Genomic DNA, 27,148 nt, shown 5'->3' on the forward strand with positions numbered 1-27,148 from the left:
CATGCAGTGAAGACAGCATTAGGCAAAAAGTGAGCAGCACCCATGGCACGTGTGGCACACGCGTACATCGTCATGCCCCAAATCTAATTATTCTGATAGGAATTCTAATTCTCTCTTGAGAAGCGTCACTGATGGATTGCTCACGCATGTGTTTGTCCCCGAACTAAGGATGACTGCTGCTTCAAAAATTTCTCTTTGAAGCTTGTCTTTTCTGCGGCCTAAAATAACTGTACCGCTGAAGAGCGGGAAACAGCCACATTCATTGCAGTGCGCCGGCAGGTGCTCCCCAGTGCGGTTCTTGAGAGAGTTTAAGTGTTCTCTTAGTCTGTCATTTATGCACCTGCCGGTTTGTCCAACACAAAACACCACAGGTGAACTTCATTTTGTAGATCACGCCTACTGCACATGGGATGAAAGGATTTTGGTGTTTTATGCCGCAGACTATTCTTTTTGATTGCAGCCTGCCAACCATCGGGCATAGTGTTGACAGTTTACAAGGTGCCGTAAAAACCATGCTGACACCATGCTTCGTAGACACCTTTTTAAGGTTGTGTGAAACCTTGTGTATGTATGGAACAACCTCAAATTTCTTTTCTCTTGAAGGTTCCTGTGATGTGGCCACTCTGCCTGGGTTCTTCAACTTTTTGAATAATGATTCCGCGGCTCCCACCATCAGGGATGACTTGTAGCCGGCCATGCGAAGACGCTCTGTTTGAGTTCTAAAACTGTGGCTAACTTTGTGCTCGCAAGACTTTAGAAGGGCGCATTTAAATAGGGAAACCACAAGACCGCGTTTTACAAGTTTGAATGGCAGGAATTGAAGGGCAATGGAGCCTTACACCGCGGGAGATACTGCCAACAAATGTGCTCTTTGTTATCAAAAGACAACCTTAAATCCAAAAATTGAATGCACTGCGAAAATGGCAACACAGAGGTAAAACGGAGGGAATTAGACACGCTAGAAAAAACAGACAGAATGTATCGGCTATATCTTCAAGAACGTCTGCTTGGGATATCTTTAAAATAACCAAAAAATCATCTACATATCTCAGAACTTTCACGACGCAAACGTGTGTCAAATTGAGCGCAAGTTGGCGGTCAAACTTAGCAAGGAATATTTCAGAAAGAACAGGGGCAACACAGGACCGAATGCAAATTCCTTTTCTATGTACATAAAATCCGTCTTCAGATTTGACAATTGTCGACTCAAGATAAAATTTTAGAAGCTCTAGAAAAGATTCAATGGTGACACCACAAGTGTTCCGAAAGGCAACAGCACCCAACTGATCTATCAAATCCCTTACAGCAACGAAAAGATCACCGTGCGAAACTGAATAAAAAAGTTCCTCACATCCACCGAAAAGGCAGAATTGGCCCCTGGAGCGCGTTCTTTGAGAATGTCAACCACACAATTAGAGCTGGAAACTTTGAACGGATCTTCTGGTTTAAGATGACTCAGATGGGACTGCAAAAACTTGCTGACGAGCAACAGCCAACTGTCCCGCTCCGTTACTATCGTCCTGAACGGACAAGAGTCTTTGTGGGTTTTGGCGGTAAAAAAGATGGTTAATCCTTCAGGTTTGCATTTAGAAACCTTAATTGCGAGGGTCTGCAGATTCAGCTCACCCAGGAGAGAGACGGCACTTTGCTTAACCTTGGACGGCAGAAGATTAGTTACTATCGTCCGTTCAGGATGATAGTAACGGAGCGGGACAGTTGGCTGTTGCTCGTCAGCAAGTTTTTGCAGTCCCATCTGAGTCATCTTAAACCAGAAGATCCGTTCAAAGTTTCCCGCTCTAATTGTGTGGTTGACATTCTCAAATAACGCGCTCCAGGGGCCAATTATGCCTTTTCGGTGGATGTGGAGGAACTTTTTTATTCAGTTCCGCACGGTGATCTTTTCGTTGCTGTAAGGGATTTGATAGATCAGTTGGGTGCTGTTGCCTTTCGGAACACTTGTGGTGTCACCATTGAATCTTTTCTAGAGCTTCTAAAATTTTATCTTGAGTCGACAATTGTCAAATTTGAAGACGGATTTTATGTACAGAGAAAAGGAATTTGCATTGGGTCCTGTGTTGCCCCTGTTCTTTCTGAAATATTCCTTGCTAAGTTTGACCGCCATCTTGCGCTCAATTTGACACACGGTTGCGTCGTGAAAGTTCTCAGATATGTAGATGATTTTTTGGTTATTTTAAAGATATCCCAAGCAGACGTTCTTGAAGATATAGCCGGAGACATTCTGTCTGTTTTTTCTAGCGTGTCTAATTCCCTCCGTTTTACCTCTGAGTTGCCATCTTCGCAGTGCATTCAATTTTTGGATTTAAGGTTGTCTTTTGATAACAAAGAGCACATTTGTTGGCAGTATCTCCCGTGGTGTAAGAAGGCTCCATTGCCCTTCAATTCCTGCCATTCAAAACTTGTAAAATGCGGTCTTGTGGTTTCCCTATTTAAATCCGCCCTTCTAAAGTCTTGCGAGCACAAAGTTAGCCACAGTTTTAGAACTCAAACAGAGCGTCTTCGCATGGCCGGCTACAAGTCATCCCTGATGGTGGGAGCCGCGGAATCATTATTCAAAAAGTTGAAGAACTCAGGCAGAGTGGCCACATCACAGGAACCTTCAAGAGAAAAGAAATTTGAGGTTGTTCCATACATACACAAGGTTTCACACAACCTTAAAAAGGTGTCTACGAAGCATGGTGTCAGCATGGTTTTTACGGCACCTTGTAAACTGTCAACACTATGCCCGATGGTTGGCAGGCTGCAATCAAAAAGAATAGTCTGCGGCATAAAACACCAAAATCCTTTCATCCCATGTGCAGTAGGCGTGATCTACAAAATCAAGTTCACCTGTGGTTAGTTTTGTGTTGGGCAAACCGGCAGGTGCATAAATGACAGACTAAGAGAGCACTCAAACTCTCTCAAGAACCGCACTGGGGAGCACCTGCCGGCGCACTGCAAAGAATGTGGCTGTTTCCCGCTCTTCAGCGGTACAGTTATTTAGGCCGCAGAAAAGACAAGCTTCAAAGAGAAATTTTTGAAGCAGCAGTCATGCTTAGTTCGGGGACAAACACATGCGTGAGCAATCCATCAGTGACGCTTCTCAAGAGAGAATTAGAATTCCTATCAGAATGATTAGATTTGGGGCAGGACGATGTACGCGTGTGCCACACGTGCCATGGGTGCTGCTCACTTTTTGCCTAATGCTGTCTTCACTGCATGTTATCTTTTTTCTTTTGTCATCGATGAGCGCAAAGCATATATTCGTTGAAGCGGGTTCCAATAAAATCAGTTGTTAGTTGGCGCTCTGTGGTGTTATTCTATGTTTTGTCCTTGTCTGCCGCGCCGAAGCATTTCTTGAAAGAATATCATATTCTACAAGCATTATGGAAAATCTGGAAGAGAGGAGCCACTGAGGTTCGTTTCGTTTCTAGAGCGTAGGTGAATCTTGTCCCTTTGATATGTTGCCCACCTGATTGCCTCTTTGTCCACTCTCTTCTGATGTGCATCCGCTTTCAATTTTAACGACATAATATTAAAGGAGAACCAAGGATGCCTAGGCTTTCGGCCGCACGCCTCCGCTGAAGGAAGCCAAGCAGCGGGCAACCAACAAATTACATATCGTCTGCGGAGCCTGTACCATCCGGATGACGCCTCCCTAATTGCGGCTACCGCGACGGACGGCCGCGAAGATTACAAAAGATTGAAGGCAACATGGGCCAACGCTGCCAACTGTTAATTCCAAAGAGCAGGGCATGTTCCTATACCTTTCGGAAATAACACGTTATTCGTTGCCGCGAGCTCAGGAACTCAACCAGGCATTGCAATAAAAGGTAACTTCCGTAGGTGAGAAAAAATACACTTGTAAAATACATGCGCAAAGGCATCGTAGCAGAAGCTGTGCTCGTGCTTAAACAAAAGTAAAAAACGAATAAACAAACCAGTTTTGGCCAGATGGGTACACTACACTTGTAAAATATATGCGCAAAAGCATCGTAGCAAAAGCTGTGCTTATGCTTAAACAGAAGTAAAAAACGAATAAACAAACCAGTTTTGGCCAGACAGCTTTTTGCATCAGTGACATACGAGAACACGCGATGCAGAGCTCATTAGCACCGGGATTATTTTTCTGCCGTGGCAACCTTGTTGCGCGAGAAACAATCGAAGCTTTTCACTTTAGAAAGAAAGGCGGAGTATCTGTGGCAGTCATCCTTGCATAGCATTCCGTGAGGAAGAAACTGTGTTTTTTCGTAAAACATTACGGTGACATGTTTTTCTTGACAAGAGAAATTTTTTTTGCAAGTTTGTGGTTTTTGCTAGCAACCATTTATACTGATTATTTATTTTCGTAGCTGCTGAGTTATTGGATTTTATTGTTTTTCACTTACACTTTTAGTGTGCTTTGGCCAGGAGTACATAAAATTGCTTTATCTACGATGCTTCCTTTTCTGTTCAATATTTCTAGGCGTTGAGGAGCTTTCATGCCTGTGTTCAGTAGCCTCGGTTTTCCGTATGTTCTTAACCAGTGTCATGTTCTGCTTAATTACAGGAGCTGCTTTTGATGGCTAGGTGTAGCTGGATTCTCGCTTTGAGGCGATGAGTCACGTTATTTCGGACATGTTTAAAAACGTGATCCGATCACTCAAAAGAACTATTGCTGCACCTTCCTTCGTGTGTTGTCCTCACACCCTTCACTTCGAAAAAATGTGCCAGTTAGCCCAACAGGGCGCGATTCTGAATACGGCTGCCTGGGGAAACCCCCTAAACGCCTGCCAGAGGAAACCCGCGCGTGGAGTCGATGTAACCATTTCAAGCAGCATGCGAGCGGTTCTGGCTTCAGTTCTACCTCGTGAATGAAAGAGCGGGCTACACCTTTAATATTTTCAAGCACCGTGATGCAGTCGTGTTTGAAGACGTTGATCCGATCTTGTTATAAGGGTTTAAATTTGTGGTTTAGGAATGCTTCTTTTCGTTTTTTTTTATCCCTTGCAGATTTGAAGCCTGAATGGCAAATAATCGTTTAAGTTAATCGAACTGGTCAGCAGGTTGATTAATATGTTCCGAAACTAACTTCCGAAGATTCTTTCCTGCGTCGACACGATGGCCGTTTAGTCCCGCGCTCATTGGTTACCCGGTTTCCCCGATGTATTTTTTCTGACAGGAGGAGCATTGAAGTATGTAGAAAAAATTAGATGACACGCAGTTAAAGCTAGTTTCATACGAAAGATAAAGTCGCTTGCCTTACTTCTAACAATTCTGTAGCTTTAAAAATACTTGCATGTCCTTCATCTAGATCGACACCAAGAGCTCGTCTACGGGGGTTTCTAATGGATCCTAGCGTGGGATATAATTCCATACATCTCAAGAACTCAGTGGCAGGTGTCCTTCAACGTTGCCCTCCAGACAGTGGGCGTCGACCAATATTCATCACACCGCGGTTAGGTGATTGAGCCATGGTTTATTGTAGCGAGAGCTACATTACCCGCAGTCTCACCGTTTCGCTGTGGGCATTCGGCGCCACTTGTGCGCATGCGCGAGGAGCCGAGTGACGGCACAGCCGCGCCGCTCGGCTCCGGCCGAGAGGAGCCGCCGAGTGACGTCACAGCTGCCGCCGCCGCGCCCTCACGCCGCTCGCCTCACTCCGCGAGAGAGATTGCGCCTGCGCGACACGCAGATGGCACACCGTGCTATACTGCGCATGCGCGGCAAGGGGAGGAGGACGGTCGCGGTGTATAAATGATGGTGATGCGGCAGTGGAAAAAACACTGTCATATCGGCCAAGGAGAGCAAGGCCGACGCTGCGCGGCGTAGAAGATGGGAGAAACTCGAGTCGTCGGTCCATGAAAATAACCAAAACAAAAAGACGTAACCAGGGATATACCGTACCTCCCACTACGAATATCCTGGCATAGCTGAGCTAAGATACTGCCAATTTGTTTTCCTAATCTGCCACCTCCTGCGATTTCACGCTTGCAAGGAAAATGCGTTAACCACTAGGGGATGAAAATCGGTCGGCGCTCTTGGCTGGAAGGCCTGCTTTGAGGAGAGCTTTCTGTTTTTTTTTTTTTCAATTCTATCCTGCTGTAGCATGTCTGACAGGTTTTTGCTCCTTCAGTGCGTAGCTCTGATGCATCGGCAAATATTTTCTTGAGACGGTCGTTGCTAGTTAAAGGATGGTGGTATTTCCGCAAAATGTTGTTCATTTTAGGAAGGCCGATCGAGCACTTTTTGCACTGCTAAGGGCTGCTCACTGTTAACTTTTGGTCGTCTTTTAAGTATATAGTCTCCTTTTAGACTGATTTGCTCACTGAAAAGCAGTGTTAAGGGATTGCTGGGAATGGTTCTATATCATAAATGGTGCATTTGGGTGAGTGGAGATGTTACAAATAGCCTTCTGCATCAGTACATATCGTTGTAAGGCGCGTTCCCTGTATATTCTGTTTTGTGTTCTGCGTGTCCTTTTGTGTTAGATAACGTGCTCTAATGGTGAAGCGGCTACTCTCACAGAGAACGAACCTTTTATGTTTCAGTAGAGTACAAGAAATGAAACGCAGGTATCGCATGCACGGACCGTTTGCAGAATAAAGTATTGACGTCTTTAAAATATTTTGTTTTTTGTGAGGACGGCTTCATCCCGGACACGTCGCCATCAATTTCGAGACGGTGACCGCTGAGTCCGTAATTTTCTCCATGTCATAACCGTACTCACCAGTTTCAGTTGAATTGGGAAACAGAATCACATTTCCAACTGTACATTTCACCTGGACAAATGCGCCTTTCTTGGCCGAAAAAGTATCGGCACAGCTCCAAAAGCGCATCTTTTAACTGTACCGAGAACAAAAATTGGTGCTTTCTTCAGGATCCCTAACCGTTAACGTTGCTGCTATCTTAAAATATACACGGCGCAAGCTTAGAGAATATTCTCTCAAATTAGTGAGCAGCGCTCGTTGAGCTCATCTTTCTGGAAGTAGCATCTTCGGTGAAAAAAAAAAAACAAACGTGATCGTGAGGCTCACATCTCGCTCCGTGCGTAGCAGAATACTACACGCAGTGAAAAAGATCAGTTTGTCTCCGCTGGACTTTGGCTACGAAGGCACAGACACAGTCTATATTAATGAGCACCTCTGTCCTGAGTATAAGGTTTTGCTTGGAAAAGCAATTGCACGAAAGCGAGAAAAGGGCTGGAAGTTCACCTGGGTCGCTAATGGAAAGATCCTTGCTAGGAAGGCCGAGAACTCGAACGTGATTCAGATCCGTTCCGAGGCCGACTTAGCTCTGATCTGTTAAACCAAAATCGACAGTAAATCATGGACAGTGTGTAGCTAGCAAACCAATTTATGAAAAAAAAATGCATGTGCCTCTCTGCTTCATTGCAATGTTGGAAGCTTGAATAAGAACATAGATAATGTCTGCTGTCTAATGGCTGAGCACTCATTTACGTTTGACTTCATAGCCGTTTCAGAAACTTGGCTACATGAAGGGAAATTCCACAATATCCAAGGGTTCAATTTTTTTTCCTGTAGTAGAAAAACTTCTACGAGAGGCGGTGGAGTTGGCCTATATATAAAAACATCGTTGCACTCCTCCCTTCTTCCTGGGTTGACAAATTCATATTCTGCTGGTTTTGATTTTTTGGTTGTTCAGTGTATGAGCCTTACAATTGCTGTCGTATATCGTGCTCCAAATAGCTCTCTATCACTCTTCCTTGACCATTTTGAATCGCTGCTCACGAACTTATCTAATCTAAGAGTCAAAGTATTAATCTGTGGTGATTTAAATATTGATTCTTTAAGTGATAACAGTGTGGTATATACTAACTTATTACACTCATATGGCTTCAGTAATGTAGTTATAGGCCCTACACGTGTGACTCCTATTTCTTCGACGTCATTGGATCATATACTCTGTAATTTCGACACATCATCTAGTTTGAGCTCCATATATAAAACATACCTTACAGATCATTATCCTGTTGCGATATTTTTTCCTCTCGAACAAGCGGCTCCGGGTAAAACATCTGACCCCCACTGCAGAATCGATGTTATTCAGTTAAGGGAATGTCTTCAAGCGGTAGATTTTAGCTTGATCAACTCAGCTCATGTTAACGACGTATACCAAGAATTTAACGACAGGCTAACCACGGCAGTTTTGCAATCTTCTACACCTCAAATCAAAAGATACTATAGTGCGCCTATCTGTCCCTGGATGACACAAGCTATTATGAAACTTATTAAGGAAAAAGATCACTGTCATACCAAATGTAAACAAAAGCAAGGTAATTCATATTACTTAGTAAAGTTTCGGAGAGCAAGAAACTTAGTTACTGCTGCCATAAGGTCCCGCAAGAAAGAGTATTACTCCCAATTAATTTTGAAAAATGCCCACAGTACGAAAGTCACGTGGCAGATCATTAACTCTGTTATTAAACCCGTAGCAAATCGTTTTATTATGCCTGACATAGAAATCTTGGGGATCTCCATTGAAAATCTAGTTACAACGTTCAATGTATATTTTTCCACTACTGGTGCAAGTATAGGAAATACTTGCCCCTGCACTGAGTACCTCCCTCCTCCGCAAAACATTGTAGTGACCTTTGCATACCATGATATTACAGTGGATGAGATTGTATATACAGCTAATCATTTTCCATCGAAATTATCTACTGGATGTGATGGCGTTGCCTCTATTGCGCTGAAGGAATGCATTGATATCTTATGCCAGCCACTTGAAAAAATCTTCAACTTTGCCTTCTATTCCTCCACCTATCCCGATCTGCTTAAGCTAGCTAGAATAGTACCGATTCACAAAAATGGTGACCGTAACCACGTTGAGAATTACCGCCCAATTTCCATTTTAAGCTGCATAAACACACTTTTTGAAAAACTCGTTGCAAAGAGAGTGAAAATATTTCTCGAGAAAGAAGCCTTGCTATGTCCGCAACAACACGGCTTTAGACCAAACAGATCAACTGGTACGGCCGTCATATCTTTAACAAACACGATCAACACTTTCCTAAATGATAATAAAATAGTCTTAGGAATTTTTTTGGACATTAAGAAAGCATTTGACACTGTTGATCACGAAATTTTACTGAAAAAGCTGGTGCACTACGGGTTTAGAGGTATTAGTTTAGAATTCTTCAGAAGTTATCTCAATAATTGGCGGCAAATGATCCAACTTAGGGGTGTAAAATCTGACTTTGAAACAGTTACGGTTGGTGTGCCTCAGGGTTCAGTCCTTGGTCCGATTTTTTTTACCTTGTATATTAATGACCTGCCGCATTTCACACAACACTTCTCTGTTTTTATGTATGCTGACGACACTGCTCTTCTATGTGCACATGAATCTACAACGGATCTTATTAGCACCGCAAACCGAGAATTGGAAACTTTGTGTAGCTGGTTTATTTCAAATAAACTTGTTGTAAATGTTAATAAGACAAAATGCATAATATTTAGGGGCTCCAGAAAAACAATACATAAAAACCTGCCTTCCGTGCAATGGCTGGGAACACCTATTGCACTTTTCAATAACATCACTTATCTTGGAATAATTCTAGATGAGAACCTGCACTGGAAGCCATACATTCAGGCGCTTTGTAAAAAGTTAGCTGCAGCATGCTTTGCACTCTACAAATGCCGAGATTATTTTGGTAATGACATACTCAGAACTATTTATTTCTCAATTTTTCAAAGCCAGTTATCATATTGCATTGAATCATGGGGCCACACCTACCAATCTTATTTGGAACCACTTAGGGTCTTGCAAAAAAGGGCAATTCGATTCATTTCACATTCAGGATACAACGCCCACACTGCTCCTCTTTTTAAACAGATGAATATACTGCCACTACAACCATTACTTGAATACAGGACTGTCTTGACAATACACACATGCCTTACAGACAATTACCCGTTACACTCATCGCTATTCTGTATCCCACACTATGCACTCGCAACGCCACTCATAGAAATTTCCTTCTTCCGAAAACAAAAAATGTCTATGGAGAAAGAAGGATGGCCCATGTTGGTATTAAGCTGTGGAACAAGCTTCCAAGTGAACTCAAACATTGTAAAACTTTTCCTGTGTCACTGAAGAAATATTATAAACAATGAGCGAAGCCACCGCTTTTTTTCTTTTCATGTATTTTTGTGTGTTTGTATCTGTTTGTAAAAGAGGCTTGGTGCTCTGAATATTGTTGCTCTATGTACTCATTTATGTCTTTCTAATTTCATGAGCTTTTATATGAATGTAATTAATTTTTGTTATGCCTGCAATTTTCTTTGAAACTGAATTGCATGGATCCCAACTAGCTTCCAGCTAGGGATTCAGATGTTTTAACAAGCATGCCTTGTATGAATGTTGAGAAATAAAAATTGAATCAATCATTCAATCAATCAATCTCTACAACCACTAGCCTGTTATGCGTGAACGATGAATGGGGTGGCTTATTTTTGCTCACACTTTTTATGGCAGTTTCAAACTACCGAATGTCCACAGCTCTTACCCATGACACTTAGGTGTTGCGAAAGAGGTTCATTTTCTTATTTGTTCAAGGCTCGAATTACTCCTCATGGAGCTTCACAGGTGGGGCACTTTTGTTGTTAAACCTTTAATCCGTGCCAACATAGCGTATCTTTTTGTCCTGTGGTCCCGTCATTGAACTACGTCGCCATTGTTCGCAGGTGCGCTATGTGAAGCAGAACAGCCCTAGGACGCGCTTCTCTTGGCTATACTTCGACGTGCACCTGACTGACTTCTCGGGAAAGTGTGGCCTGGCGAATCCTTTCGAACTAATTCAAGTTTTACGTGCTGAGTTCGGCATCAGCGACACACCGTGAAGGTGCTTCAACAAGGTGTTTCGATAAATATGTAACACCGCTATCCGCTTCGAATAAATGCATGCCAAATACGTATAGGCTATTGAACAGGTCACCAAATCTCCTTATTTTTCCAAACTTTCGCTTTCGCTGAGATGCATTATGAGCGCCTACTGGCCTGATTGGGAGAGCGCCGAAAAATGCAACATTGAAAAATACGACAGTTTGTTCTTAAGGTCACCAATATTTTGAACGTGCGGACATGTTCACTAGAACACCGGTAAAGGGTGACGAGTTTGATCTTCTCCAAGCGGAAAAAAGCAGTGAAACTAGCCTTGGAGAAGCAAAAAGTACTATGGCGCGGTTTCTCCAAGGCGTATTGTCCGACGCTTTGCAGCCCACCTGACCAAGAGGACTGAAAAAATATAAATATATATTGATTACAATTACCCATTGGGCTAGCCCAAAACTTTTTTTCTCCGGTTATTACTTGAAAACTATTTTAGTAGTAGGCTAAAGTCTACGTCGTGGTGAACTATGTAGCACCTAATCCAGTGGTAACTGCTTTAGCGCGTGCTCCAAAGCTGCACCCTTTATTTAAACTCCGCAAACGTCGGCACGTACAAAAAATTTTTTTATTGCCGACTGCGAAACAGGCATGTGAATGAACCCGTATAGAGCATGAACCATTGACGGTGCCAACAAGGGTTCTGTAGTTCCTAGAGGTGCCTACCACTGAAAAATAAGGAAAATGATGGAATGTGAATGGTAGGAAGTATGCATTGTTCAATTTTTACCTAAGCAATGCACTTTTGAGAAGCGAGAAAGGTTGTTTGTGCTACAGATTGCGTTAATGGAGCAACTAAGTCTGATGCACAGTACGGTTCAAAAGCGCTGTAAATGCCGGCTACCTACGGACACCTTCCGTCAAAGGCATAGTGGGGAGGCGTCTGTATGAAGCAATGTGAAGTTCCGCTCTCTTGAACCCCATCGCGGGGCTGAACTAAATTAGCGTTCACACCGGACTTGCGCTGGACGAAAGTGAGGAGGAGGAGCGGAGAGAAGAGAACCTGAGCTCTTCGTTGATCACGCCACCAACGTTGTCCGCCAGCTCGGCGCCTCGCGGCTCGTGCTCGAGTGGATGCTCCCGGTCCTTTCAGTAGCGCAGACTTGGCAGAGCCCCAGCGTGCTCCGCATGCCGTTTTGAGACGACTAAGGCGACAGAGTCAGCGGGATGAACACGACCTTATGGAACTGCCGCAAGAGCGAGAAGCTCGTGCTGAAGAACCGTAAGGGCGTTATGACCCAGCGGTGCGGGCGGCCGAAGTGGAGAGGCTAAGATGAGGTGACAGGAGCTAGACTGTTTGTAATAGCAGGGACGACAAGAAGCCCATGCAGAGTGCAAGAGAATGGACACCGGGGCTCGCACGAGCGGGCGAAGCGGATGTGAAAGAGACGCAGTGTGCCGGTGGTGCGAGCAGCCGAATTGGAGGAACGCGTAGGAAACACAAAGCTCAAGCGTAAATGGCATTGATGGCACCGTGCTGACGAAGGCTTGCCTCATGAGATAAAGAAGTTTGAGGGGATAGGATGGTCGCAGCTGGCACAGGCAAGGGTTAATTAAAACCTATTGAAGAGGCTTTTTTGTCCTTCAGTGGGCGTAGTCAGGCTGATGATGATGATTGTATGATAACCAGTGAATTTGTTCACGTACATGAATCCATCCAAATGGCATGTCGTTTCGACAACAACAAAGCCAAACAACAACAACAATGAAATTGAAGGTGCAAACGTTTGCGAAGTATGCGGTAAATACAAAAGCATTGCCCAGGAATGCTGCATGCAAAGCCTCGGTAGAACTGCGAAAATATGAAAAAATGAAGCGCCGGATGCGGTGGGGATATAGTGTGGCATTCGGCTATGCGGATGAAGATAGCGCATGAGCCCATGGTACCAACTTCGTATTAGTTCATTACAAGTCTGAGTAGTCTGTTAATTTTGCAAAGGCTTCTCATTCTAACCCATCGGCTGTCTGATTTTACTGAAAAGATTTGGCCAAGATACGATAGTCGGAACTATGCAGTATCGTACAGTTTTAGTGTCTTATTTAAGCTGACCTCTTCATACTTACTGAGCGCGATAACAGGATATGAAAAAATACAATAATGCTTTTTTCCCGGGTCTCGTGAATAAAAAAACAAGGCTATACTTTTCGAACTCTTGTCGCCTTATCTTCACTGCCCCACTGGCGTTTTGTTGCTCAGCAGAATATCGAGTATACATCACCTGGCCATCCTATCTCTCCTTGATACCCTTTTAATTGTAGCACTCATGCACTTTGAAATAACCTCCTAAGCGTTCGGTTTGCGATTTGCAATAAAATTGTGCGATGATAGAATACGCGAAGGTCAAAAAGAAAGGAGGAAAGCACCCCTGCGAAATGAAGGCAGACCCGAGTTCTCGAATCACCCGACGCAGGGATAACGCGAAAACCACTGCGGAGCGTATGTTTGGAGGCTTGTATGTGACGCTTGTATCAAACCGCATCGTGTCGTTTGCGAGGGGAAGGAGTGGAAAGCGCTCAAAGATAAACCGACGCGTTAAAAGCCGAAGGAAATGCCGAAACGCGGTAACAGGAAGCCGATGGCATAATTTGTTTGAAATACAGGAATAAATAGACAGCGATCGTGAAATCGCGAATAGTGGAAGAATGTGATCTAAAGACCGGTACATTTGTAGACGGAGTGCTTGCTCCTAAAATGGGGTCCTTAAGCCAATGGTGCCGACTGAATGGCATCACGTTGCAGATAATCGGGTTAATCCGTGTTCTGTGTACTTGCAGCTGCCAGTTCCCTGCGGTGCCACGCTAGCGGTTGCAGGGTTGTCGTGACAATCGTTCGACGCCACTGGCTGAAGGACCTATTTTGAAGTATATTACGGCTTTGTCCTTGCTTGTATTGTCTAGAGCCGGTATTTATAAACGAAATACTGCGCTACGGGAACGCAGGAAAAAAAGCAAGCCAAAAGAAAGACACCAATGAAACATAGCGCAGCACACTGCCTCATAGAAAGGAGGGAGCTTAAACGGCGGCGAAAGGCCATATTTGCATCATGACTGGGTCAGAAATAGAGGGCCCTTTTTTATCGTCGTTTTATTTGATGATTTATGGGGTTTAACGTCCCAAGCAACTCAGGCTATGAGAGACAAGATTTAGTTTTATCTCTTAGTTGCCTACTCATGCTACATCTTGGCTGAAGATAGGGAGGAAGCGGGACTGATTTACGGGGATTATTGCGCATTATTCTGAGTGTTTTCTCCGCAAAATTTATTGCAATCTCATGCTGTTTTTCTTCGCTGATGGTTCCTTGAAGCTATTTCCCTACTTCATTGCTTTCCTCTGTGTCAGGAGAAGGCCAGTAGTTCTTTCATCGCTCTCAGGAGTTTCTCATGTATAGACCTACGCCGATATTTGATTTAAGCAGGATGCGGTTGTGGAGCTGTCGTCACCTGGTCTTCCCGGGGTAAAAACTGCAGTTGCGCTGTAAATAAATATAGGCCGCCGCTCTGAGTGAGCGCTTAAGGCACTCGGCTGCTGACCTGAAAGACGCGGCTTCGATGCCTGCCGCGGCAGCCTAATTTTGATGGCGGCGAAATTCTAGAGGCCCGTGTACTGTGCGATGTAAGCGCACGTTAAAGAATCCCAGGTGAACGAATATCCGGAGTTCTTCACTACGGCATCCCTCATAGCCTTAGAAACTATGGGACGTTAAACCCCAGTAAACCCATAAATCAAACCAAATAACTATATATCAACAAAAGTTAGCGAAATAATTTTTTGATTTCACAGTGAACCTGCGAGGTCGTCCTTTCGTGAACAGAAGCCGAGTTGAACTGAGCGTGAAGATATGAAAGTCATCTGACCGTGCTCTATTTGTTAAACACTGCGATACGGCGCGTGGCAGCCCCCCACCGCTGGGGTACTTCTGTATCTGCTTAGGCATTGGCTATCATTAACGCAAGTCCGACTTCTCGCGCCTTGACCAACGCTAGAGAGGCATTGAAGCGCCCACCTCGCCCCTTAGATCGCGAGGTCATCGACCTGTAAGATGGGCGTCCGTACGCGGCACCGGTAATTGACAGGCAATTGTCACCCTTGACTAACTCTCTGCATGCGCCGAGATTTAATAATAATAATAATAATAATAATAATAATAATAATAGCCTTTATTTCCATCAACATGATGGGGGAGGTTAGGGAAAAAAAGCTGGAAAGCTTGACTGGTTCCCGCCCCCCCAGTTAAAGAATCCCAGGTGAACGAATAGCCGTCCCCGCGGCTGATGTTCTTGATGTCGCATTCTTCATCCTTCAACACTATGTCCTACATCACAATGCCGCATATAGAAGCCTTTCTGCTTCCCCGGGCGTGTTCTCTGGTGTGAAGTGGTTCGAGAGCTGCTGCATGCCTGTCGCAGTGTTCATTCAACGATTTTTGCATATCATCGTAAATCCAACGGCTTCAAGAAATGATTCATTTCGACTCTCGGTGAGTGCTCGCCAAGGACGTTTCTCAAGAATGGCATCTTTCCGGGCTAGTTGGTGCGATTCCGTTGAACATTTCAAATAAAATCAAATATTTTTTAGTACATTCAAACTTCTTACAGAAGAGAATATACAGAAGGAGGTCCCATAGTTAATGGCTGCACTGGGACCTCCTGTTAGTGTGAACGTGGAAAAATACATTGAAAAATACATTCAGAAAGCACAACAGCAGCAGTTAAAGTACATGGGTCATTCAAAACAAAGCTTGCGGTTATGCATACAAAAAGTCATTGATGTTTAACAAAAGTTATAGAGTAATGTGTTCATAATGCAGATGTATAAGCAAACATAAAAATAAAGCATACAGTCGAGTAATCCAAGAACAGCAAGAAAACGCTACGTCATGTGCAAAACAGAAAAAAAATGTATATAAGCATGGTAAGTGTAACTATAAAATATGACCTGTTGGACAGCTATCGAACTTCAAACAATGAGCTTGCTAGCCGTTTTTTTAAATACGTGCAAAGATTAATATTGTTCAGCGATAGCTTTCGAACTGTTCCACAGCGACAGAGCAGAAAAACAGCAGTGTGCTTACCGCAGAGACAGACACATTGAGACATAGAAGTAAAAAAACAGGACACATCACTGACTTTCAACTATAATAACGATGGGGTAGACTAAGCGGAAGAACGTTTCCTCGAAAAGATTTAATTGGGTCCACGTCTTTCCCTTTTTCACTTATGCCCAAAAGATTTCTTCTCAAGCAACAATTCTTTTCGCCCGTTCTTTCTATCATAAGGCCGTCAACCTTCCTGTCTCCTGAACACAATCTTGCCCTACCGCATGAAATGCACCTGAATGCGCCTTCGATTGTAAAATTCCCCGCCATGCTGAGCAGTGTCCGAAGCCGTCTCGCTCATTCTAGAGCAGATAATGAAGACCTCTCAAAATACAGAGAGACCAACGCAAGCCTCTCCCTGAGTGCCTTTTCCTGGTGCATACATATTTTCGGTCACTACCTCAGCATCAGTATTTCTTGGAGCGTATGTCCACTGTCAGCTACACCGTCGAACCAGTGACGCCTTCTTCGGACCTTCGCCACTATGGTCACGAAGTCGTTCATGTGATCCGCCTGAAACCTTACTGCAACCGCCTCCTCACCTTTTCGACTTGAGTCGCCGGCTTGACTCCGTCTTTCCGCAGAGGCAATTGCAATGAAAAAGACGACCATGCACAGGCCCAAAGGACAACAAAGCTGGTTGAGCTGTCCCAGATACCGGCTGGTGCATGTGCTTTAGATCGAACAGCTTCTGCAACTTTGGTTCGTTCTTTCCACTACTTTATCTGCTTGCACTTAGGTTTGCGCCTCCAGATCTTCAGGCGGTGCAATAAAGCCTACTCAAATCGTTAAGGGACCGAATGCACAGTGAGCTTAAGAGCAGAACTATTTCAAAGACATGAGCTAGCTCCTTACCAGAGAGGGAGAGGAATTTGAGAAAGAAATTCACTCTAAAGGATAGATACTCGCTGGCCTACAGGTTAAGAAAAACAAAACGCAGGGTGAACAGAACCTTAGTGAAGCGTTTCCAGAGCAACAATGTGAGGTTGGCGTACTGCTCCAATAAACGGGAAATTTGAAATAGGTGGAGGAGGGCTTTCGGTTTCACTGTAAATAACTTGCGTTGTGACGCTAACTGCGCCCTGTTCGGCTCTGAAAAGCTTTCCAGTAAGCGTTTCTTCTCTGCCGCTGTGTGTGTTCTGTGCCGCTGTGAATAAGCTGAAGTGCCGTATGAAATGACTTCCTAGCTACTCCTAATTGCGCTGCGGTTTTGTATCGGCAGAAAGAACACGATTATATGCATTATTATAAATATACTCGTGTCGTTTGAGTTGGGCCGTAATTGAGACTGGCTGCAATAACAACTTTGCTGGAGAAATCACCGTAAATATGTGGTGAAGGATGCGAAAGGACAAACTATATGCTGAGTAGAGAAGGCTTCTGCTATGTTGAGCTCACATACCAGTAAATTACATTAATGAGCATAAAATAACCTTTTACCTTGTCCTCCTGGAACATCTTCAGAAAAAAAAAAGTGTGCGCCACCAAGGACCGAGAAAAAGGTGATGGTGAGCACTGCCCTTGGACCTGAAGTTCGCTTACTGACGGGAGGGAAAGGCGGTGGAAACCATTTTACTGCGCGAAGTCACGCTGCACATTATGGAAAGGCTAAAGTTTTGAATTGTACTCGGGACCCAATCTTTCTGTCCTTACGATAAAAGTATATACCTCGAGATCAGTTATACTTAGTTGATACGGAATGGCGATATTCAAATCGCACACCACATGCTTTGCTGTTCCCTGTTGGGAATGTTGCAGACAATGGGAGAGACGGATTAGAAACGATAGGTGACCTGTCTTACTTTGCAATACAGCACTCCTTCATAGGGAGTTCTGTTACAACGCTACACTCTGACGGCTCCGAATGGCATCAGCAGGCCCCTAAGCTTTCTCAGTCGGCACCAGGACTGAGTTCCCAACGACGATCTCAGCGCTTTCCAATAGGTTCCTGAACTTCTCGTTCACTGCAGTTACTTGACGCACGACACTGACAGCCACTCGAGAGGCTCAAGGTTGAATACTTTCTGTAAGTTTAGAGTTTTGGTGATATATTGAATACAAACAGAATTAGAAAAATTTCAAACATAGCCCTGAGAAGGAGAACTAGGGAACTTTCAATTTTCTACTCATTTCGTTGGACATAAAAAATGGCTTGGACCCCCAAATGTAGCTGCGGTCAGACACCTTAATCTGTACCCGGCTGGACTGATCTTTCGGTTCCACTCGCCAAACCGAGGAAGGACACCGTAGTGCTCTCTGGCCGAACGCAGTTTCCATGCATGCAGACCCCCGGCGGGCGCCTCCTGCCGCGGCGCTGAAAAGATTCGAGCACAGTGTGAATGTCACTCGCAGTTTCACTGCAGTATAAACCAGGAAAATATTGATCTGCATTGTAAATGTCAGAAAACATTTATACAGTTAAACAGCCAAAGAAAAAACGGAAAACGCACGAAATCGCTTACCCCAATTTCAGGAATGTTATCTGTACAAAGTTTCTGCCTTAATTATACAGGAGTAAAAATCATGAAAAGCAATGATGTCATGGCTTGTTAAGTTGAACTGTGAGTCAAAACTAAAAAAACTGGCATTCGGGCAATAATTGCATAAATTCTCGCATTCAATGAGGTTGAAATGGATTTACTCGAATCTGTCTGGGTAGAAGTTTTATTATTTTTTTTCAGAGCTCGTGGACAAAAGTGCAGTCCTCCCTTTACGCTCTGCATTACTGATGGCGAGTACCTTGGGATTTTTTGCAAGCGAGACTATGTCAAGTCAGCGCAAATAATTGTGGTGCCTCATTCAATCAACTCTTGTTTACTGAATGAAAGCTTGTTGCGCTACCCTTTTTGTTTTCTTTCCCATTAGCTTCGTGTGCAACATCACGCAAGCACAAAAGAAAATCAGTTGATCAGTGCTCAAGCAAGCTGAAAGTGATGATTCAGGTCAGTGTTACTGAAAACAAATCCAAGGCTGTGAACATCAATTGGAAGCGTGGAGGTCTATCTAGGGTCGGCGCATCGTGGAAAGCACGCCTTCACTCACATCGCAGGGCGTGCCGTCTGGCTCGTAGCCTATCCGCCTAGGTGACCCTCTGCACACGTACGTGCACTTGGCTCTTCGACCAGGCCGCCTCTGTAAGAATGGAAGCTGTATTAACATACGATGGGATGTTTAGAACTCACCAAAGCATGACATACATGCGACGCAAATTACGAATTTCATATTGCCAGACATTGAAGACATAAATTAAATCTAGTAGCTATTAGTAGCATGTGCATCACATTGTTTCTTTTTTTTTGTTGTCTCAGCAGAGCTAAGTATTTGTTGCTCAGACTTGAAATGCATATTTCGTTTCCAGAAGCGTGAGCACATTGTCCTGAAAGTTTCCCCGTTTGCAGATTTGCAACTCGTTGCCTCGTGGCTACCTTGTGACTGAAAACTCCGTGTTTACTAGTGTAATGAATGCGCTTCTGTTATAAACTCAAGACCCACTTTGGCTGCCAAAAGTGCAAGTGTTTCCTTCTTTTTCGCACTGAGACCGCAGCTAATGATAGTGAATGCTAGCAGGCGTCATTTTGTGGCTGGGTCAACAATTACTTTGTATTATAAAGCGCCTTCTGCCTAATGTCAGGAGTACGATATCTCGCACTCCGTGTTGAACGGCAATACAAAAGTTGCGCGAAGATTCGGAGAACGAATAGAAACCACGGCTGGTAGCAGTGGTTTTTTCTGTTCGATCTGTTAAAAGAAGGTTCGTAGCAACAGCAACTTGTCGCGTTGGTCTTGCGCAGTATACTGTTGATTTTGATAGACTCACGGTTAGTTGTGCTCTCTTTACACAGCTTCATGGGCTGCTAAGAGAGTCATGTGGTCTGGTTTAAAACAAAAGATGTGGAATACGCTCCCGAAGACGCAAGCCGTGCTGAAGAGTGTTTTGTTTTATTTCCTAAGCGGGTCGTACCGGATGAAGTATTTATTTTATGTCCCGTTTTTACCCCTTACTTTGCTGGGAATATTCTACCCCGCAATAATCGCACCACGGAAATATTGGCAAATTAAAAAAAAAAAACTGGAGGGGAAACATAAGCTCCTCTTTGAGGGTACGACGCGATATCGTTAATAGGTCCCTTCAGCAGCCTTGGGTCCTCTTTGCGTATTACTTCGCAGACAGGCATCACCTAACGCTCCACGTAACCTTAAGAGTACAAAGCGATACCATCAGAGATTGCTCCCGTGCAAGTACTCCTTCTGTGACGCTATGTTCTGCCTACATGTTCATAAAGCATTGTTCATTCTCAACTTTACATTGATAGATCGCAGGGAGTCCTCATAGCAATTCTGGTGCCGCGGTGCTGTAGTTAAACGAGTGTCCGCTGCCTCGGAGCAGCTGTTCCAAGTGAAGCTACCTGCTTGGACTTGTGAGACTGAAGTTGCTCATCCCGAGCAACGACAGCGGCAATCACCAGGATTGCCAGGGCACTTTGGCAACTAAAGTGTTGAGAGGTGAAAGCCGAGGACACTCTGCCGTGATGACTTCCGGTGGATGTGACGTCACACCTTTCCCGTGGCTATATCGATACCTCAATTATACATCTTTCAGGGATGTTAAGTGTTGATTACGCTTAATTACACATTTTTCCATCTAATTTGACACAAATACGAAGTATTTCTGACCATTCTATAACAATTTTCACAATGCCGTGACGACTTCCGTTTGTAGTGACGTCACACCGTTCCCGTGGCTATATAGACGTCCGCGCTATTTCAACGCAATTTAGACATTTTTGTCTATAGCTAGTTAACTAATTAATCCAGTATTGTAAAATATTTTATTCGCCGGGAAGAGCTTGGCAAGAGGTCGCGTTAAGTGGTCGAGAGTACATAGCCCTCGACGACTTTGTCATCAAACTAAACTTCTAGGTTCATTTTTCCCTCCTGTTTGAAGTGACCATTGATTTTCTTCTATCTTTTTTAGTTCCCGAGTTAAACGCGTGTGACACGCTATGTTAACGGACGACAGTATGAGCCATTAAAGGGTTTTGCCTTAATAAATTAGCTGCCACATGCCATGGTGGCCACTAAGGTGCCTAGACGGTGGGTGGATTTTCATGGCGTCACAAGGTCACGTGACCTAGGTGGCAGGTAGACCACCTGCTTTCCCTCTCAAAGCGAGGATGCCGACGACACCGGATTTTATACAGGGAGTCTTAACGCTTTCCCTTTACAAGTGCCCTCATCATAAGAGTAAATACGACAACACTGAGGGCAGATCAAATGATTCGTGGTCTGTCATCGGGTTCTACGGGAGAGAAATAGTTTTCTTTTTATTCTTACATAAATAAAGCCCTGAAGCAATGTGCATCCCCTTTGTTTTTTTTTATGATATTTGGGATGTAACAATTTTGCAGAGAACTATTTTAATGAAAACAATTAAGAAGCCTTATTTTTTAGCCTATGTCAATGTATTCATACTTTTTCCTCTTTGGAATATTAAACGCACATTATTTCCACATATCTCTCATAACTGTGCCTGCATCAGCCGAAGCTATCGGCGCTGCTATTTTCTTTCGATTTATTGTAGATTATATGCAGCTTTGAGATTTCACCCTGTTGTCTCTCTGCACGCACTGCACAGGCCGCAGCAAAAGGCTGGAAATATCTCTTTCATTAGAAGCGCTGATTTCGCAGAATAGATATTGGATATAGGAATATAAGCGTCTTCTTCTTTGATTTCTATAACGCAGTTTTTAAGGCTAGTATTAGTTTTCAACGTTTTTGTGTTTTCAGAGAGATACCATTCCCAACCGTAATTTTCGTGGCGTCTGTATTTTTTTCTTCGCGTTAACTAGTTGCTAGCCTGCGCCAACCACACTAAGTTGTTTATATATTTTAAAAGAAGCAACACATTCCGTTTCTTCGAACGTGAAAATTTCGCGAAACACAAATCAACAAAAGGAAACCTCTTAACAGCGGAGCCAAACGCCTGTGGGCAACGGTTTCAGCGTTCAAAAGCATGGGCATCATCTTATTATACTGCTGACCCTAGTTTCAGCGGCCGTTTCCAAATATAAGCAAAACAGACAATGCATTACCACGGGTTCCGCGCGTTTTCGGGTATATCTCTAAGAGTCCGGCAAGCATTATAATTAGGTTGCATAAACTCAACATTAAGTTCGGGCATTTCGGCTTCTAGAAGCAGTAGAAGCAGTGAAAATAGCGTCAACTCACGCATAAATATTGTAACCTTTGACGCAACATGTCTCTTATACATGTCATCATCATCATCATAATCATTGTTCGAGTCCCTTTCCGCCTCGGCGGAATAAAGTTGTGGTGGTTGTGCAGGCGCTTAAATATTTTCCAGTACTTTTACTTATTTCTACTCTTAGTCCTTCGCTAACGCCAGTGTAAGCGTCAGTGCCATCCTGTGTGCGCCACTGTTTTAAAGCGACAGGTTTAAAGGCCGCGTTCTCCAGAAAATCCAGTGTTGGCTTCGGCGTTGTGAGCAAAAAGTTACCAGCATGACTCTGGGAGCTGCTGCCCAGAGAGCAACCAGGAAGCGGATGGGTCGCCTAGGTCACGTGACCTTGCGACGTCATTACAACCTGTCCACCGTATAGTGAGAAATCGGCCCTGGCTGGTGGCAGTTAAATTAACCATTAGTCAAATCGGAAGAGCAACCTGGGCTGCACAAGGCCCACCTCTGGAAACAGCTGCCATCGCAGGGCAATGGCGTATCGCTTGACCGCTCCACCACTGCGCTTGGAGGAGTATGAGGACTCCTATGGATATATGAATGCAATGTAGAGAGCGTCCTTCTCATATATGGGAATTAATCCACTACGTTATCATTTCATACCACTAGGGAAGAGCTTAAGCATGCCCTCGATTTCTTTTTCTTTGTGCGCGCTTCAGAATTATGGACATTCAAACTTACAGGTGACAGACACTTTTTGAAGCGGAAAAAAAAATTTCGTTTATATGAGGCCGCGTTGGCTTTCTTTTTATGACACTTGCAACTATTTCGGTAACTGCTTTTCCAAGGGGCTTAAATATTATTCTCGCATATTGTTCCTGCACCCACTGCTATCAGGCTTGCTTGTGCAGAAAACATAAAAATTTCTTGGTTTCCATTAGGAATTTCTAATGACTTTCTTTCTCCGACATTTTATTGTGCACTTTGTCAGCCTTGATATTTGTTGCGCTAGAAGCGCAAAGATTCTGAAAAAAAGTGCTGCGAAAGCATTTTACTATCTGCACTCTCTTGAAATCACTTTGTGTCAACGGAACACCTTACTTAGCATAATTATTGCAATTTAACACCCTTGTGTCTTTCCTTCAATCAATTTACGCTATGGAGATATTCACGTATATTCTTTAGTTTGAACCACAGGCGCTTATGTTCTTTGGTCGTGAAAATATCTTAGTCAATTATTTGGTATTCTTGCGCTCACTTATTTGGGATTACTGATTACTGGGTGTTGGTGTTTGCAGGGGGGATGATTTTGCAGTGTCATTTGTGCACGATGCCAGCTTATTTTAACCCAATATATAAGTGTATTGATTTAAAATATTGAAATATGATAAAAATTTTATCTCACCGTCACCAGCATGCGCCCTCTCTCGCAGTTGGGATCCACAGGGCGTCTCCGCCGTTCAGAGTCTGAGGCTGAAAGGAAATGTATGAGAGGGCGGGGGGGGGGGGTGGAAGCTAATATAACAGGCTGGCATGAGGGGCAAGAAATGTATTTTGTGCGATCAGAGTAATTCCCGGATATTGGGTGCAAAGCGGACAAAGCCCTTCTTGCGTTTAATGTTTTGTGTCCAAATCTTACAAAACCGGTGTCTGAAGTAATTTTATGCTGTTAAGTAGAAGTTTCACCAATGTTTTCGCCCTCTCTAAGTGTTTTATACCAGCTTTCAATATGAGATGAAATGATATTTTGGTGACCATATTATATTTCACACTATCAAAGCATTCGATAGGGCCTGGTATGTTTTGCTGAGAGCTCGACTCTTTCGCTGAGCTGCTAGATGTGTTCCTTCTCACAACGATCGCGCTTCCACTGCTTAATGAAGGAACTTTGGTCTACCTCTAGTGTATTTCAAAGCTAAACTGATGGCTACTGTCTGCCCATCAGTTTGGGGGCCGCTGCCGATTTGTGAGTCGGTAGCTGCTGCCTGTTCAAGCCTGGATAGGGGAAAACAGGTCACGTGTCACGCCCGCCTCCAAGTACGCTTGCCGGTGGGTGTGGCAGTGCCGGCTTCATGGCAGCGCTGTTTCTGCTGGACGCTACAGTTCGTTGCCGCACAGCACCAAGCATAAGGGCGTTCTTGAAATTGTATGTAATCATATGAGTACTATGAAGAACCGGCTAGAAGTTACTAATTAAGGCCATTTTAGTTGTGCAGTTGTGCAGTTGTGCAGGTTTTCTGGTAATGTTGAGTGGTTTTGTGTTGCCTGCAACCAGTGTTGCTACTATGGCGCGAAACCAGTCCTTAAACTTGAATGAGGAGGTTTTTATACTGCAGGTTCCCTTTCCCGAAACACTCGGTCTGATCCTGTGCCGAAGCGGCATCGCATAATTCTCTGAATTTGCTTTCTACTGTGTTATATCAGGAAAATGAATCAGCTCGTTTTTCAAACGTGTTCATCTGTGTTTTTTTTAGCTGTCCAGTATAAAGTTCTGAATGCAGGCTAGAATTACGAATTCATAGCAAAATCCGCGGAAACTATTCAGAAAATGCAAGCAAACTGAAATGCGCGCGTACGAAGCGCCGAAAACAACAGCATTTTTTTGCAGCTTTATATGTTTCTTCTTTTCTAGTAAGCTTCTAACCTTGACAAACTTTGAGGAAACGATTCTCACGCGTACTTATCCACGTAGTTAAGCGAGAAACTTTCAGTAACTGAGATGAACGAGAGCAGGCAGCTGTTTGGTTTCAAACCCATGTCTCAAAAGAGCAGTAGAAGTTGTTCTGAAAGAAAACTTACTTGTCTGAGTTGTGACCAAGATCATGCATACTACAACGAGGAGCAACGCCAAACACCGCCTCATATTCAGGACGTTCCGAATAATCGCCGGTGAGTGTATATTCACAGTGATCCGCTAGAGCTGGTTTTTCTTACTGCCGGGAACTGGTTACTGCTGGTCTCCCTTACTGCAAGTGAACGCCACGGAGCCGTGAAAATGCGCCGGGAAGTTTGCACACTGATGCTTTGTGCGGAACCAGAGAAAGTGTCTGTGTACAAGATATCCGCCTTCCGCTCGACACTTACGGAAGGAAGTGAGAGATACCGCACGTGCCATGGTCGCAGTTCCTTGTCCTCACAAAGGCCTTATGGGTATATGAAGCCTCTCTGCGAAGTTTGTATCCTCTCGATGTTGGAGAATAGGACGCTCAGTACGGTGGCTACTTTACAAAAAATATTACTTGTTCAAAAAGAGCCAGAAATACTGTTTTTGCTTTTATAGTCGCTACATTTTTTTACCCCACTTCTTGTTAAATTATGCGCACGGCACTACTGCTGACAGTTGAGTGACGTAACTGTTATGGTTCACTCTGGCATCATGCTGCACATACAAACACTCACTGGCCTGCGACAGAAGAAAACGCTGTACAACTAATTTGTTCCATGATATTCTTGTCACAGTACTAACAAATATTAATACTGTTATTAACTGAAACTCTGTGCGGTGCTAGCTACACGCCTTTCCCAAGACCTTCTCAATATATCATCCTGCTGCCATCCACAGCCAGTGTATTTGAGAAATATTTCTATCCTTTCACCACTTTGTGGCCGGTTATTTCACACAATGTTCAATCAATCAATCAATCAATCAATCAATCAATCAATCAATCAATCAATCAATCAATCAATCAATCAATCAATCAATCAATCAATCAATTAATTTATATTCTATTTCATAAAAATACAGCGAAAAACATAGACTGAAGTAAAGGTCGCTGTGTTGAGTGTTGACTAAGCTCTAGTCAGCCACCACCATCAGCAGTGACGCACGGTGCACCTACATGTAAAATACACAGGAAAAAAAGAAAACATGCATAATCAGAAAATACTGGACTAAAAAAACACGTGGCATGTTACATCAGTACAGTTTGTAATGGCGGCAGTATCCAACTTTATATGAACAGATAGGTAATTTGTTAATGGGTTTGTTGTTCATTATCAATTTCTCATGCATCCTAGTATTGATTTAGTATTGTTGGTAACGTATGTTTAGTCATTTTTTAACCGTAATTAGTTCCCAATGATGGAACCAGCCAAGGTGATTTATTACGAGATGAGTAGTTACTCAAAGGATTTGTTTAGTTCCGCTAGGTCTAAAAATAAATCTATAGTACCTTTAGTGACACTTATGCATGTGCAAAGCAATTTATGCACCATTTTGCTTTCAAAATTTACCTTGCTTTCAAAACACAATGCGTTTTGTTCTTTGGTGTCCACTCTTTCACACTACCAAACCAAGTGGGCATGTTTTCGGTATTTAATACGCTGGAATGATTAAACTCTCTTCAATTTTCACTTGGGTCAGACTGAAAAATATCTCGGTATTTAATGACTGCGGTTGGCGTAGAAGCGTGTTCTTTGGGGACATATAGGATAGGCCTTTTTACTGCTTGGTTTCATGGTTTTAGGAGGGTTTAACGTCCAAAAGCGACTCAGGCTATGAGGGAGGCTGTAGTGGTGGGCGCCGGAAATTGCTACCACCTGGGGGTTTTTTAACGTTCACTGACATCGCACAGTGCAAGCGCCTCTAGAATTTCACCTCCATCGAAATTCTGCCGCCGCGGCTGGGATTGAACCCGAGTCTTTCGGTCAGCAAAATTCGTGCTTTCGCACTGGTTCGAATCTAGCTAACATTCTCTGTCGTTTTCTTGGTCATGAAATGCAGAACGATTGCGCCCATGGTAAGCTATGTTTGATTAACAAAACTGCATGAATCATGTTCTAGCTGCTCAACGTATACCACGAAACAGAAACCCAATTGACGACCGCATTTTTACCATGTGCACAGTTTCCTTGTGGAGCTTGTAGAACGTAATGAGACATTTCTTTAGATGCACAAATTGGCCCCTAACGCTTCAAATATCGTGTTCCATTTTGCAAAAACAAAACCAAATCTCATTGCCTTGCCCATACG

General features: G+C 43.7%; 2 protein-coding genes across 2 annotated transcripts in view; one reads left to right on the forward strand and one right to left on the reverse strand.

Annotated features, from left to right (window-relative positions):
* LOC149362991 (uncharacterized) overlaps positions 1–10,838 on the forward strand; it is a 42,760-nt gene extending 31,922 nt beyond the window's left edge. The window contains exon 8 of the mRNA XM_089568408.1: positions 10,683–10,838. Coding sequence (XP_089424534.1) covers positions 10,683–10,838 — 156 coding nt within the window. The remainder of the gene's footprint in view (positions 1–10,682) is intronic.
* Positions 10,839–18,165: 7,327 nt separating this feature from the next.
* Positions 18,166–25,178, reverse strand: LOC149362994 (uncharacterized). The gene is made up of 4 exons (XM_089568409.1): positions 24,976–25,178; positions 23,582–23,649; positions 19,023–19,112; positions 18,166–18,294 (listed from the first exon to the last, which is right to left on the reverse strand). Exons 1-4 carry the CDS (start codon positions 25,037–25,039, stop codon positions 18,166–18,168), a joined length of 351 nt encoding a protein of 116 aa, XP_089424535.1. The 5' UTR covers positions 25,040–25,178.
* Positions 25,179–27,148: the final 1,970 nt, after the last annotated feature.

This window comes from Amblyomma mixtum, chromosome 2 (assembly GCF_055824585.1).
Source record: "Amblyomma mixtum isolate Tamu chromosome 2, ASM5582458v1, whole genome shotgun sequence".
Lineage (NCBI taxonomy): Eukaryota > Metazoa > Arthropoda > Arachnida > Ixodida > Ixodidae > Amblyomma > Amblyomma mixtum.